Below are 14611 nucleotides of genomic sequence, written 5' to 3'. Positions count from 1 at the left end.
TTTCATTTCAGTTATTGTATTGTTCATCTCTTTTTGTTTGTTCTTTAATTCTTCTAGGTCTTTGTTAAACATTTCTTGCATCTTCTCGATCTTTGCCTCCATTCTTTTTCCGAGGTCCTGTGTCATCTTCACTATCATTCTTCTGAATTCTTTTTCTGGAAGGTTGCCTATCTCCATTTCATTTAGTTGTTTTTCTGGGGTTTTATCTTGTTCCTTCATCTGGTACATAGCCCTCTGCCTTTTCATCTTGTCTGTCTCTGTGAATGTGGTTTTTGTTCCACAGGCTGCAGGATTGTAGTTCTTCTGGCTTCTGCTGTCTGCCCTCTGGTGGATGAGGCTATCTAAGAGGCTTGTGCAAGTCTCCTGATGGGAGGGACTGGTGGTGGGTAGAGCTGACTTTTGCTCTGGTAGGCAGAGCTCAGTAAAACTTTAATCCACTTGACTGCTAATGGGTGGGGCTGGCTTCCCTCCCTGTTTGTTGTTTGGCCTGAGGCAACCCAACACTAGAGCCACCTGGGCTCTTTGGTGGGGTTAATGGCGGACTCTGGGAGGGCTCACTTCCCAGAACTTCTGCTGCCAGTGTCCTTATCCCCACAGTGAGCCACAGCCATCGCCCGCCTCTGCAGGAGACCCTCCAACAGTAGCAGGTAGGTCTGGTTCAGTCTCCCCTGGGGTCACTGCTCCTTCTGCTGGGTTCTGATGTGCACACTACTTTGTGTGTGCCCTCCAAGAGTGGAGTCTCTGTTTCCCCCAGTTCTGCCGAAGTCCCACTAGGCTTCAAAGTCTGATTCTCTAGGAATTCCTCCTTCCGTTGCCGGAACCCCAGATTGGGAAGCCTGATATGAGGCTCAGAACCTTCACTCCAGTGGGCGGACTTCTGTGGTATAAGTGTTCTGCAGTCTGTGAGTCACCCACCCAGCAGTTATGGGATTTGATTTTACTCTGATTGTGCCCCTCCTACCATCTCATTGTGGCTTCTCCTTTGTCTTTGGATGTGGAGTATCTTTTCTGGTGAGTTCCAGTGCCTTACTGTTGATGATTGTCCAGCAGCTAGTTGTGATTCTGGTGTTCTCACAAGAGGGAGTGAGGACACGTCCTTCTAGTTCACAATCTTGGTTCCTCTTTTTTTTTTTTAATATATTTTGCTATTTTGGAGTTGCTGCACCAAATAAGCAGAAACATACCCCAACTGTTCCAGAGAAGACTAAAAGGGGAAATAATGTTTGTTTTTGTTAAACTGCAAGTTGAGATGTCTTCATAAACATCTTAGCCTCATGAACTTCTCCTTTTGTATGATAGTCATTCTGGAGAGGTTATACTTGGAGTCTAGGACAGTGAATTGAAACAACTTTCCTCAACAAATTCTCTTTTTTTTCACCCCCAGCCATGCCTCATGGCTTGCAGGATCTTAGCTCCCCACATGTTCTGACCAGGGATTAAACCCCGGCCCTCAGCAGTAAGAGCGTGGTGTCCTAACCACTGGACTGCCAGGGAATTCCACACCAAATTCTTTATATACTATTCTTTAAGGGTTTAAGTTTAGAAAAAAATAACCATGTTATTTAGAAATATGTTTTTATTTGTAAATTATACATTTTAAGGAGCATGTTTATACATGTTTTTGAGTTTAAATTGCGTTTAAAATCTAAGTTCACATATGCATCTCATAGAGTTTGGTGGGTTTTTTTAAAGAAATTTATTTATTTATTTGGCTGCGTTGGGTCTTCATTGCTGTGCGCAGGCTTTCTTTAGTTGTGGTGAGTGGGGGCTACTCTTTACTGTGGTGCGTGGGCTTCTCATTGCGGTGGCTTCTCCTGTTGCGGAGCACGGGCTGTAGGCACGCCGACTTCAGTTGTTGTGGCACGTGGGCTCAGTAGTTGTGGCTCGTGGGCTCTAGAGCACAAGCTCAGTAGTTGTGGCTAGCGGGCTCTAGAGTGCAGCCTCAGTAATTGTGGCTCATGGGCTTAGTTGTTCTGCAGCATGTGGGATCTTCCCGGACCAGGGCTCGAACCCGTGTCCGCACTGGTAGGTGGATTCTTAACCACTGCACCACCAGGGACATCCCTAGATTTTGGTGTTTTAAAAGTGCCTTTTGAAAGCTAAAATGTATATGATTTTGAATCAGTTTTAGACCTACTAGTATAGTTCAAACTTCTCCAGTTTGTCTGATAGACATCTACTCAGTGGTGCCACAAATAACACAATCTTTCACCATAAAACAACTTTCCAAGGATGCCAGAAAGAATTAACTAAGTTTTAACCGCAGCCCTTGGTTGGTGGAAGTATTGTGATAGAAGGAGGCAGGGAAGCCATAAAGAGTGTTAGGGAGAGAGTTCCCTGGTGGCCTAGTGGTTAGGATTTCGGGCTTTCACTGCTGTGGCCTGGGTTCAATCCCTGGTGAGATCCCATAAGCCGTGCAGTGCAGTGAAAAAAAAAAAAAGAGTGTTAGGGAGGCTGAGTCTTCCTCACACTTTAGAAGACACCACCTGCCAGATGGTTGCTTCTCAGCCCCCTTTGCTGTGCCACCCAGATGTGTGACCAGGGTGCTGCCCAGTCAAGCCTCCCCATCCACCTCCACTTTGAATTCGGAGCCAGGAAGGCAGAGAAGCAGCAGACACGGGGACTCTTCCCTGGCAGTGACAGATCTGAAGCACTGCTGGCCTGGCAACAGGGCTGGCAGCTGCGTCCAGTGCCTGCTTTGAGGTCTCTAGGGCGGCTGCAGTGGGGGCCTTCCTGGACTAGTTGTGGGTCATGATTTAGAAATTATTTCTGGCTGCATAATCTCTGAGCCCGATTCTCTAATCTTCCTGTCAAGACTGTGAACTACGCAATAGCCTTTCTTATATGTTTGTTTGCCTCTTTAAATTTGTCCAGGTTCCTTTCTGCTGCTTGCAACCTAAGAACCCTGATGCTGGATAGGGAAAAGCACTACGACTGGAGCACTTTGCCTCGAGGGTAGAAGGGGAGGAGAGATGTCACAGCAAGGGAGGGAACCCAAACCCTGAAATGCATCTCAATACCTATGACGTTTCTCACCACAATCATATACCTTCTTGTTTATTTTCATACTTTATCCCTCAAGCCTTCATCAGCTCATTTACTCAACACATATTTATGGAGAACCTACTGTGTGCCAGGTATTATTCTATGCACTGGTGACAACAATGAACAAAACTCAAGCAATAGTTTCCACAATTACACAGGTTAGAATGAAGGAGGTAGATGGCGACAGCACCTCTGCATGCCACACAGTGACCCAGGCCTTTGCGATGCCTCAGGTGTGGTTTACAGGAACACTGCGACCGCATCAGCAATGAATGGGCAGGGCTGAAACCTGTGCTAATAGAACATGGTGATACATGCCAGAGAAAATATTTCTTGTGGTTTTTGTAGGAGTTCTTTTCCAAAGAAAGAAAAATTAAGGCAATGTTCTTTCCCTACTATTCTTATGTCATCCCCCATTCACTTTTCCAAATGTGTCTACATTACCATTAAAGGAGAAAGTGTAATTAGCAGAGAAACTGGAAAATCTATTGACTGTTTAGAATAGAACACCTCCATTTATCTAATGTCTTTCCCACTTTTCACACAAGCAAAACCTTGTAATCCATACAAAAATATAAGCACAATTAAGAAACCAAATAGTCCGGATTTATTTCAGGACACATGGTATCTACTTACATCTTTTTAAAAAGAAAAAATTGCTTACTTGCCAAGTTTTTGGTTCATATCATGCTATTTCTAACTTGTACCAAAATAAATTGAGACTCTAGCTTTCCTAGATTCTCAGAAAATAGAACTAATTGCATGAAGTAACATAGTTAGATAGGAAAAGTACTACTTAAGTTTGTATGCATCTAATTATGCAATAAAGCAATAATATGACTTAGAAGGTAGTCTTTGGTTACCTAAGATAGATCAAACAGTATAGAGTTGATATGACTTCATTCTTTGAAGCAAGGGACATTTTCATAAAGTATTTTTGTTGTTACAAACCCAGTTTGGACGTTATCATACATAAACAGTGAATAATGTGGACTTTTGACATAGGCCTGTTATATCATCTAATTTAACAGGAACTGAGTTAGGATGGAAACCAGTATTTATGGCTTTGCAGGTAAGTCTCTTCCTTCAGATTCAAGATATTGTTTTCCTTCCCCAAACTAGTGATAAGAAATTCTCTAAATGTGATTCTGCCAGAGAAGGTGAAGATGAAGATCAGTAAAAATTCCATGGAACTTGAGAGTTTTTAATTAAACCCTTCATGTTGGCCAGCCCTGTGACTCATAATTATATTCTGCCTGGGCTTTCTGGAATAGTCTTTTACCTCTACATTCTGTTCTTGTCATTAGTAGTTTAGAAATCCAGGGAAAGGTTAGAGTTCAGTGCAAAGGCAGCTTGCATCACTGTGACAGATGATGCTTAATTGGCAGAAGTTATGAAATATTTTTGTAAGTAAAACTATGAACACAGGTTACTTTGGGGAGGAAAATTGGGGGCCAGAGGTAGGAGAGAGACTTTTTACTGTGTATCCTGCTGTACCACTGGAATTGAGCACCATGTGACTGTACTACCTGCTCAAAAATACATAAAAAAATTTTAAAATAATAAAATAAAGTCAGTGCTTAGTTGAGTAAAAGTATTCTATTCATACTCTTAACACACTTTGTCTACATCCCTGAATAGCTATGGTTCAATTAGATTCCTCTAGCTATTTCAAATATTAGTATTGGGGCTTCCCTGGTGGCGCATGGTTGAGAATCTGCCTGCTAATGCAGGGGACACGGATTCGAGCCCTGGTCTGGGAAGATCCCACATGCCGCGGAGCAACTAGGCCCATGAGCCACAACTACTGAGCCTGTGCATCTGAAGCCTGTGCTCCGCAACAAGAGAGGCCACGATAGTGAAGAGGCCCGCGCACCACGATGAAGAGTGGCCCCCCGTTTGCTGCAACTAGAGAAAGCCCTTGCACAGAAACGAAGACCCAACACAGCCGAAAATAAAAATAAAAATAAATAAATAAATAAAAGATTACTATTAATTAAAAAAAGCCAAATATTAGTATTGATCTTATACGACTATCTCCAAGCAAGCAAGCAACAAAAAAGTCTTGGACATCATTATTGGTGTTGGAGAATTCCAGGAAATTTTAGAGGGTTTATACTGTACAGTAAACAAAAACACAGTATGTATATACATATTTAAAGACATGAGACATTTAAGAAATGACATAGAATTTAGGTCTGCTTAAAAAAAGTATTATACTACAATTTTCTGAGTATCAGAGAGAGAAAAGCAGAAGAAATTAGAATTGTTTTTATTTCCTTTTTTGATAACTAGACATTTTTCAAGAACCTAAAAATAATACCTCTAAAATCAGGAACAAGACAAGGATGCCCACGCTTGCCACTCTTATTCAACATATTGGGAAGTTCCAGCCAGAGCAATTAAGCAAGAAAAAGAAAGGAAAGGCATTCAAATTGGAAAGGAAGATGTAAAGCTGTCACTATTTACGGATGACATGATTTTATATAGAGAAAACCCTAAAGACTCCACAAAAAAACTATTAGAAATAATAAGCAAAGTTGCAGGGTACAAAATCAGCCTTCAAAAATCTGTTGCATTTCTGGATGGTAACAATGAACTAGCAGAAAGAGAAATTAAGAAAACAATCCCATTTACAATCACAGCACAAAGAATAAAATACCTAGGAATAAATTTAACCAAGGAGGTGAAAGACCTGTACACTGAAAGCTGTAAGACATTGTTGAATGAAACTGAAGAAGACACAAAGAAATGGAAAGATATGCCATGCTCATTGACTGTAAGAAGCAACGTTGTTAAAATGTCCATAATAACAAAAACAATCTACAGTTTCAATGCAATCCTTATCAAGATCCCAAGGACATTTTTCACAGAAATAGAACAAAAAAATCCTAAAATATATATGGAACCACAGAAGACCCAGAATAGTCAAAGCAAGTTTGAGAAAAAAGAACAAAGCTGAAGGTATCACACGCTCTGATTTAAAACTATATTACAAAGCCATAGTAATAAAAATGGCATGGTATTGGCAGAACAACAGATATATAGATTAATGGAACAGAATTGAGAGCTCCAAAATAAACCCACACATATATGGACAATTAATTTACAACAAAGGAGCAAAGAACATACAATGGAGAAAGGATAGTCTCTTCAATAAATGTTGCTGAGAAAACTGGATAGCCACATTAAAAAGAAAGAAAGAAAAAGGAAAGACACTAGATCAATATCTCATACCATACACAAAAATCAACTCAAAATAGATTAAAGACTTAAATGTAAGACCTGAAACCATGAAATGCAATAGAAGAGAACATAGGCAGTATGCATTTTGACATTGGTCTTAGCAATATCTTTCTAGATATGTCTCCTCAGGCAAGGGAAACAAAAGGAAAACAAATGGTACTACAACAAACTAAAAAGATTCCACAGAGCAAAACAGTAATTCAAAAAGATATATGCACCCCTATGTTCACTGCAGCATCATTTACCATAGCCAAGATATGGAAACAACATAAATGCCCATCAGTGAACAAATGGATAAAGAAGATGTGGTGTGTATGTGTATGTATATATACACACACAACATATATATATATATATATATATATATATATATATATATATATACACAACGGAAGTACTCAGCCTTAAAAATGATTAAATCTTGCCATTTGCGACAACATGGTGGACCTAGAGGAATTTATGCTAAGTGAAATAAGTTAGACAGAGAAAGACAAATACATATGATTTCATTCATACATGGAATATAAAAAACAAGCAAACTTACACAAAAAATTGAACAAACCAAACCAAAACGTAGATATAGAGAACAGAGTAGTGGTTAGCAGAGGGGAAGGGGTGGTGGGAGGAGGACGAGATGGGTAAAGGGGATCAACTGTATGGAGGTGGTTGGAAACTAAATTTCTAGTGGTGAGCATGCTGTAGAGTATAAAGAAGTAGAAATATAATACTGAACACATGAAAAATATGTAATGTAATGTTATAAACCAATGTTGCCCCAATAAAAAATAAACTTTAAAAATTTGTCTAGGGCCTCCCTGGTGGCGCAGTGGTTGAGAGTCCGCCTGCCGATGCAGGGGATACGGGTTCGTGCCCCGGTCTGGGAGGATCCCATATGCCGCGGAGCGGCTGGGCCCGTGAGCCATGGCCGCTGGGCCTGCGCATCCGGAGCCTGTGCTCCGCAACGGGAGAGGCCACAACAGTGAGAGGCCCGCGTACCACAAAAAAAAAAAAAAAAAAAAAAAAAAAAAAAAATTTGTCTAAAAAAGTATAATAAACAGATTTAAAAAATAGATACATGAATAAATGCTTATAAGACATTAAAAACGTATAAAATATGGCCTTTTTATTTACATAAATGGAATCATACAATTTTTTTTTCTGTGACTTATCTTTACTACTTAATAATAAATATTTTAGAAAATTCCTTTAAAAACTAGACTTCCCACTTAGTCAATCAGTAAAATATATGAAAAGAAAAAGAGTTAGCTTTAGCTACCATAAACTTCTTTTAATGCTAACCATGAGAAAATAAGTGCCCCATTTAGCAGAAAATATGTACTTTACTAAGTTCCTTGAGGCTCGTGTTTTCATATGGGGTAGAGAACCAGTACTGAATACTATTTCTATCCTAGAGAGGAGCTCTTAATACTCTTTAGACTACCTGTCTCTTTGAGAAATTGTCAAAAGTTAAGGATCCTTCACCCAGAAAGTCTCCAGGTACATAATTTTGCATATTTTGCAGTTTTAGGGTTTTGTTCTTAAAGCCAGCCATGGACCCCAAATTAAGCACCACTGATTAAGGACAGTATAAATGGAAAATGCTGTCTCTGTTATATGTACACATACTTCACGAATGGCTGCGTTGTTGGATTTGAACGTAGATCCTGCCATTTCATTCTTATTGTTACTGAGAATTTCTTCCCTTTCCTCATTCCCCTAATCCATTGTAAGGCCATGGGAGTGACCTAATCTTCTTTCTCCCACATCAGTATTCCAGATTAGCCCCTTGGCCTTGATCCTATACTGGTTTATGGGTTGCTCTGCGATGACTGTTTTGGGGCAGGCAACAAGGGGGATAGAGGAGGGAAGGGAGAGAAAGAGTAAACAAAGGGAGCTCTATCCAGTCTCCATGCCTTATTTCCCCTTACAGCACAAATTGTGCCTAAGTCTAGTTATGCAAGTGGAAGAGGGGGGAAGGCAAGAAGAGAAAACCTCTTCCTACGTTGTGAACTACTTTGGTTGAATTATTCATAACTTTATCTGAAATGAGGTAGACATCTTGGACAACTTGTTACTCTGATCATCCGTCATACCTTAACAAAGCATTTGAGAGTTGAACAAAAAGATATTCCAACATCAGTAAGACTCCAACTGTCCTTTAGGGCTGCTCCAGCGTACATCAGCTCCAGATACCTCCTGCCTTGTTCATCTTCAGAGAGAGGAATGTGGAAATAATCCTTAAAAATCAATAGCATATCATGAAAACAGCATATCTCTACATTACTAGACCAGCAATGTCATCTCTTATCTTTTACATTTTCCACTGAGTATTATAAAATTGGGACTGAAGGAAGAAGTATTAGACAGGGGTTCTTTATCTGAAGTCTTTAGACATCCCCAGAAGTTGATGGTTAGAACTTAGGTGGCAAAAAACTACATTTGGTTTTTATTAACTTCAAATCAAATTGGGATTTTTCTTATGTATATAGACAACAAGCTAAGGTAGCAGTAATTGACTGTTCCTGTGATTTTGTCACCAATAGAAATCACAGATATTTTCATATCCCATTATTGTTGCAGATATCTCAAAATATTATTTATACTGATCTCCTTTGAAATTGTAATAGTGATGAGATACACTGCAAACACTTGTTAATGTGTTAATAAGGAAATCCACTGTCACAATATCACAATTTGTTTTTTAATTTTTTAAAGTTGTATTTCAGTATAACTGGTTTCCTTTTGAGGGGTATGTATTTTATTTTATGCATTTAAAGACATTCTGAGAAGGAGTCCATAGGCTTCACCAGACTGCCAAAGGGATCCATGATACATAAAGATTAAGAGCTTCTGTGTTAGAAGATCTAGATTTTAGGGATCATAGTAATTTACTATATATCATGTAACTATGATTCAATAAATGCTCCTTAGTAAATGGGAATAAGTCATCTCCAAGTTAAATACCATTTGATGGTCAGTTCCTAAATATTTGTCTTAATTTTCCATTTTATAGTGAGTATTTATAAGAAATTTGTAAGAAGAGTACTGCACCCAAATTATTTTTTATTCTGGCTCTGTGATCCTAGGTTAAATGGTCAATCTATCTGAGCTTCAGTTTTCCCTGGATGCAAAATGAGGCTGTAACCCAGAAGTCCTCTCCACCTCCAAAATCCTTTGGTTCTTTATAGTTGCTTGCTCACCACACAGGCCATCTATCTGACAACTGTATGCTCCACTTACCTGGCCTAGAGTTAGTGTCCTGTTTTTCTCCTTTTGTGAAGAATTTCAGTAATACTATCTGGCCCATACACAATCTACAAATATCATAAAGATAAGCTAAACATTTTTTCCCCTGAGAATTTTCCTGTCTAACACCTCCAGAGTTAATATCTTCTAACAAACGATTATGTAAGCAAGCAATGATATTTTCAAATAGTTTTAGTCCCCTGTTTGCTGAAAATGCACCCAATAGTATCTCTACCCCACGTACAGTTTAAACTTCACTGCATAGTTAAAATTAATGCACATCTTAGTGGCTCAGGGACAGTATGTACCTTTATCATCAGCTTGACAGCCTCCACAGTTTCATCTGCTGAAATATCAAATGGTTCAAAAGATCCCTCAAAAGCTATGAAAATCCTCATTTTGTCAAAAAAATAAAAAAAGAAGCTGTTTTCAAAGATCCTATTGGATAGCTGGGAGAATCCAGTTCACGGTTAAGGACAAAAATGATGGCCAGAGGCAGCTGTCGCTGTCTAGCCTCAAAGGCGAGTTGAGAGAACGTGGAGAGAGAAGTCCCGCAGTACCACAGTATCTGGTGAAACTGACAGCAGCTACATTGGAGGAAATGTTTCTCTGCCAGTGGCATTAGTCAACAGCCACCTGTTGCTCTATTACGGAAACCAGAAAAGTTGACAATGGTTGAGGCAAGTGTGAACAAGCGTCAAGCATGTAATACAAAAATGCCACACATAAATTATACTTTGTAATGTGACCACTACCCATTGATACTTGAATCCATATTCATCCAAGTACAGCTGATGGAAGGACCCTTAGAACTAGATATTTGAATTGGGATGCACTGGCACAGAGTGAAGCAAAACAGAGTTGATTTTATTGAATGTAATCATCCTGGAAGTTCTCTGTAAATAACTCTGAGCTGAAGCATTCTGGTTTCCATAGCAACTTTGTGTACTTGTTCCCTGGCGGTATTTCTAATCCTGCCACGGGGTACAGAACAATATCCACTTGCACTAGGGAGATGAATGTGTAGGCAAATGACTCTGTGGTTTTCCCTTCCCATCTCTGCATAATGGAATCTACCCAATAACAACACAATATAGTTGGTATTTCTTTTAGTCCTTGCCCTTATGTTATTTAGAACAATTTACCATTGTTATTTCCTTCAACTTCCCTTAGTGTTGGTGGAAAATATTTCAAACCACCCTCAAAAAATGAGCAAAGATATTAATCACCATTACGCAAGCTTATATTTTACCTGAACTTAATTCTAAGCCTCTCCTCTGAAATCCCCAGTATTATGCACTTGTTCTATGCTATTATGTCATTAATTTTTTAAAATTAATTTATTTTATTTTATTTAGTTTTGGCTGCATTGGGTCTTCATTGCTGTGTGCGGGCTTTCTCTAGTTGTGGCGAGCAGGGACTACTCTTCTTTGTGGCGCGTGGGTTTCTCATTGTGGTGGCTTCTCTTGTTGCGGAGCACGGGCTCTAGGTGCGCGGGCTTCAGTAGTTGTGACATGCAGGCTTCAGTAGTTGTGGATCGTGGGCTCCAGAATGCAGGCTCAGTAGTTGTGGTGCATGGGCTTAGTTGCTCTGCAGCATGTGGGATCTTCCTGGACCAGGGCTCGAACCCATGTCTGGGAAGATTGGCAGACGGATTCTTAACAACTGCGCCACCAGGGAAACCCTGATCATTTTTTAGTGTTTGTAAATCTTGTCTTCTTCCTGAAGACAGACCTAGGACAGAATCCATATCTTTCATTTCTTTTTATTCTTAACAGCACTTAGCATAATGTGAGTCACATGATAGGTGCTTAGTAAATTTTAACCTGTTAACTGATTCTATTCATTCACAGTCTGAGTTCCAACTATAAGAAATTTGAGAAAATGGAAAACATAAAAAAAGGCAAAGGATTTCACTGCAAAGCTAATACTTTTGGCCTCATGTTTTTAAGTGTTGCAACACAATGATACCTTCTTATGCTGTCAGCATTTTGATAGAAAGAGTATTACCATAGGACATAGTTAATGCTGTTTTGGTGTCTTGCTCACCCTCCCTCACCCCCTCCAGCTGCCTTTACTGTTGACTGCTAAAGGCTTATAGCTACACCCCCTTTTCCAAAGAATTGCCCTCAGCTGATGGGAGCTGCCTTGCCGGGGAAGCTATGCACCCCTCCTCAATAATTGACTGCAAAGGGGCTACAGAGTGCCCACTCTCTTATATTAAGGGGTGAAAATTCTTCAGAGGATCTCTGTAGAGCAGGCCATAGCTGGACTTTACCTAGGCTACATCCTTCTTCAGCTCTTTCTTTTCCTGAATCCTGCTTAACTCTCGTCTTTTCTTGAAGAGTGCTCCCTCAGTAATTGGCATACATCCCAATCCCTGTCTCAGGCTCTGCTTTTAGAGAAACCAGCCTAAGGCAGAAGATTTTTTTTTTTTTTTCAGTACGCGGGCCTCTCACCGCTGTGGCCTCTCCTGTTGCGGAGCACAGGCTCCGGACGCGCAGGCTCAGCAGCCATGGCTCACGGGCCTAGCCGCTCCGCGGCATGTGGGATCTTCCTGGACCGGGGCATGAACCTGCGTCCTCTGCATCGGCAGGCGGACTCTCAACCACTGCGCCACCAGGGAAGCCCCTAGGGCAGAGGATTTTAAAGAAGCTCATAGGCATTAAGAAATCACAACCAAATGCTTTATAGTTTCCTGAACTGCATGTTTTCGTATACATGTATATTTTTATATTCTGCTGTAGACTTGGCTTTTGGAGTAAATGCCCATCTCTCGTAGGCATGGCTGGCCCCTGGTCTGGTTGGTTGCCGGGTCCTGACTTGTATGGATCTGCCAGCTACTGGGTGGTGGGCTGGGTCCTGAGGTGGCTGGCTGCAGAGCCCCAGGGACCCCCCAGGGCTAGTGCTATCCCACTGGTGGGTGGAACCTGGTTCTGGGGTAACTGGTTGTGGGGCCAGGGTTCCTGGATCTAGTGTCGGCATGCTGGTGGGTGGGGTCAGTTCTTGAAATGGTTGCCTGTGGGTTCTGGGGTGTCCTAAAGCTGGTCTGGCTCACTGGTGAGTGGGGCTAGATCCCAGGGCAGCTGGTTGAGGGGTCCAAGCTATCTTGGAGCTGGTGTTAACCTGCTGGTGGACAGAGCTGAGGCCCAGGGGTTTCTGGGGCTAATGCCCACTGTTGTGTGATGCTGGTCCTGGGGCTGATGCTGGCCCTCTGGTAGGTGGAGCCAAGTCCTGTGGTCTCTGGCTCTAGGGACCTTGGGGTCCCAGGGTTAGTGCCGGTGCACTTGTGTGTGGGTTTGGGTCCTGAGCCCTCTGATGGACACGGTGTGTCCCAGGGTGGCTGGGTGCTCAAGGGTTCCTTAAGGCAGCCTGCCTACTGGTGGGTGGGGCTGTGTTCCCGCTAGGCTAGCTGTGTGGCCTGAGGCGTCCCGGTACTGGTGCTCACAGGCTGGTGCGTGGGGCTGGGTCCCAGTTTTGGTAAGCTAGAAGGAGGATTCCAAAATGGCACTTGCCAGCTCCAGTGTCCTCCTGGCCAAACGGAGCGCCCCAGAATGGCTGCCACCAGGGGTAGCTCCAGTTGCTTGCTGCCTCTCTGGGAGACTCTACAGGATCGGCAGGTGGGTCTGACCCAACCTCCTTTCAAATTACTGCTTCTGCTCTGGGTCTTGGACTGTGTGAGATTCTGTGTGTGCCCTTTACGAGTGGAGTCTCTATTTCCCACAGCCCTCTGGCTGTCCTGAAAGTAAGCCCCACTGCCTTCAAAGCCAAACATTTTGGGGGCTTGTCTTCTCAGTGCAGGATCCCCGGGCTGGGGAACCTGACATGGGACTCGAACCCCTTGCTCCCTGGGGAGAACCTCTGCAATTGTAATAATCTTCCCATTTGTCGGTCGCCCACCCAGGGGTATGGGTCTTGACTGTATCACATCTCTAGCCTTCCTACCCATCTCCTTGTGGTTCCTTCTTCGTATCTTTAGTTGTAGAAGATCTTTTCTGCTAGATTCTGGTCTTTCTCATCAATAGTTGCTCTGTAAGTAGTTCTAGTTTTGGTGTGCCCATGAGAGGAGGTGAGCTCAGGATCTTCCTACTCTGCCTTCTTGGCCATCTAGCCAAAACGTTCTGACATGAGAATTAAACGTTGAAAAGAGTAAGTAAAATTATCCCTATCATAGGAGACATAATTGTAAACCAATAAATCATGGCAATCAAATTTTTAAGACTACTACAAATAATGAAATAATTCAACTAGGTGGCTGTATTTATAATTAATACACAGAAATTAATAGTTTTCTAGAAACAAATGACTGATATACTATATAATGGAAGAAAATACTCCATTTATAAAAGAGAAAAAAGGTAATATGTTAGGAGTAAACTTAGCAGGAAACATGTAAGAAATGTATAAAATAAATGTAAAAACATAACCAAAAAACATAAAAGACTTGAACAAGTGGACTGGGATACTGTAACTTTGGAAGGAAGGTTCAAAACGATTAAGTCATCAATTCTTCTTAAGTCAATATAAAAGTAACTTCCTAAGTTAGTATATAAATTTAATATATAAATTAAAAAATCCCAACAGGATCTTTTTCCAGCTTTATTGAGATATAATTGACATATACACTGTGTAAGTTTAAGGTGTACAATGTGATGATATATGTATACATTGTGAGATGGTTACCACAATAAGATTAGTTAACACGTCCATCACCTCACACAGTTACCTTTTTTTTTGGAAGTAGAACATTTAAGATCTACTTTTAGCAACTTTCACTTATACAATACAGAATTGTTAACCAACAGGATTTTTCCAAACTAGGCAAGATGTTCTAAAATTAACATAGAAAAATAAGCAAGTATAGCTAGAAAAGCTCTGGAAGAGAAGAGTAGTGAAAAGCACTCACCTACAAGATGTTAAAATATATTATAATGCTACAATAAAATTAAAACTGTGATCCTGGCATATGAAGAGTCAGAAAAATCAATGGAAAAATAGAAAGCATAAAAATGGACTCACAAGAGTTTAGTATATGATAAAAGTGGCATCTTGCAAATTAAGAGGTACAAACTTC

General features: G+C 40.9%; 2 protein-coding genes across 3 annotated transcripts in view; one reads left to right on the top strand and one right to left on the bottom strand.

Annotated features, from left to right (window-relative positions):
- ANKUB1 (ankyrin repeat and ubiquitin domain containing 1) overlaps positions 1-9935 on the bottom strand; it is a gene marked incomplete at both ends in the record, with an annotated part of 39952 nt that extends 30017 nt beyond the window's left edge. Inside the window, 2 exons of the mRNA XM_081234131.1 lie at positions 8385-8528; positions 9846-9935. Coding sequence (XP_081090257.1) covers positions 8385-8528; positions 9846-9935 — 234 coding nt within the window. The remainder of the gene's footprint in view (positions 1-8384; positions 8529-9845) is intronic.
- RNF13 (ring finger protein 13) overlaps positions 1-14611 on the top strand; it is a 214870-nt gene that overhangs the window by 36221 nt on the left and 164038 nt on the right. Inside the window, exon 1 of one of the 2 annotated variants that reach the window (XM_081234134.1) lies at positions 596-647. The exons of the other annotated variant lie outside the window; for it this stretch is intronic. The gene's annotated coding sequence lies outside the window, so the exon portion shown is untranslated. Of the gene's footprint in view, positions 1-595; positions 648-14611 lie in introns of those variants that run through there. 2 annotated transcript variants of the gene reach the window in all.

This window comes from Mesoplodon bidens (assembly GCF_964165515.1).
Source record: "Mesoplodon bidens genome assembly, chromosome: 5".
NCBI classification, from domain to species: domain Eukaryota; kingdom Metazoa; phylum Chordata; class Mammalia; order Artiodactyla; family Ziphiidae; genus Mesoplodon; species Mesoplodon bidens.
Note: the sequence above shows the minus strand (reverse complement) of the source record. Positions and strands in the feature narration are given on the sequence as shown.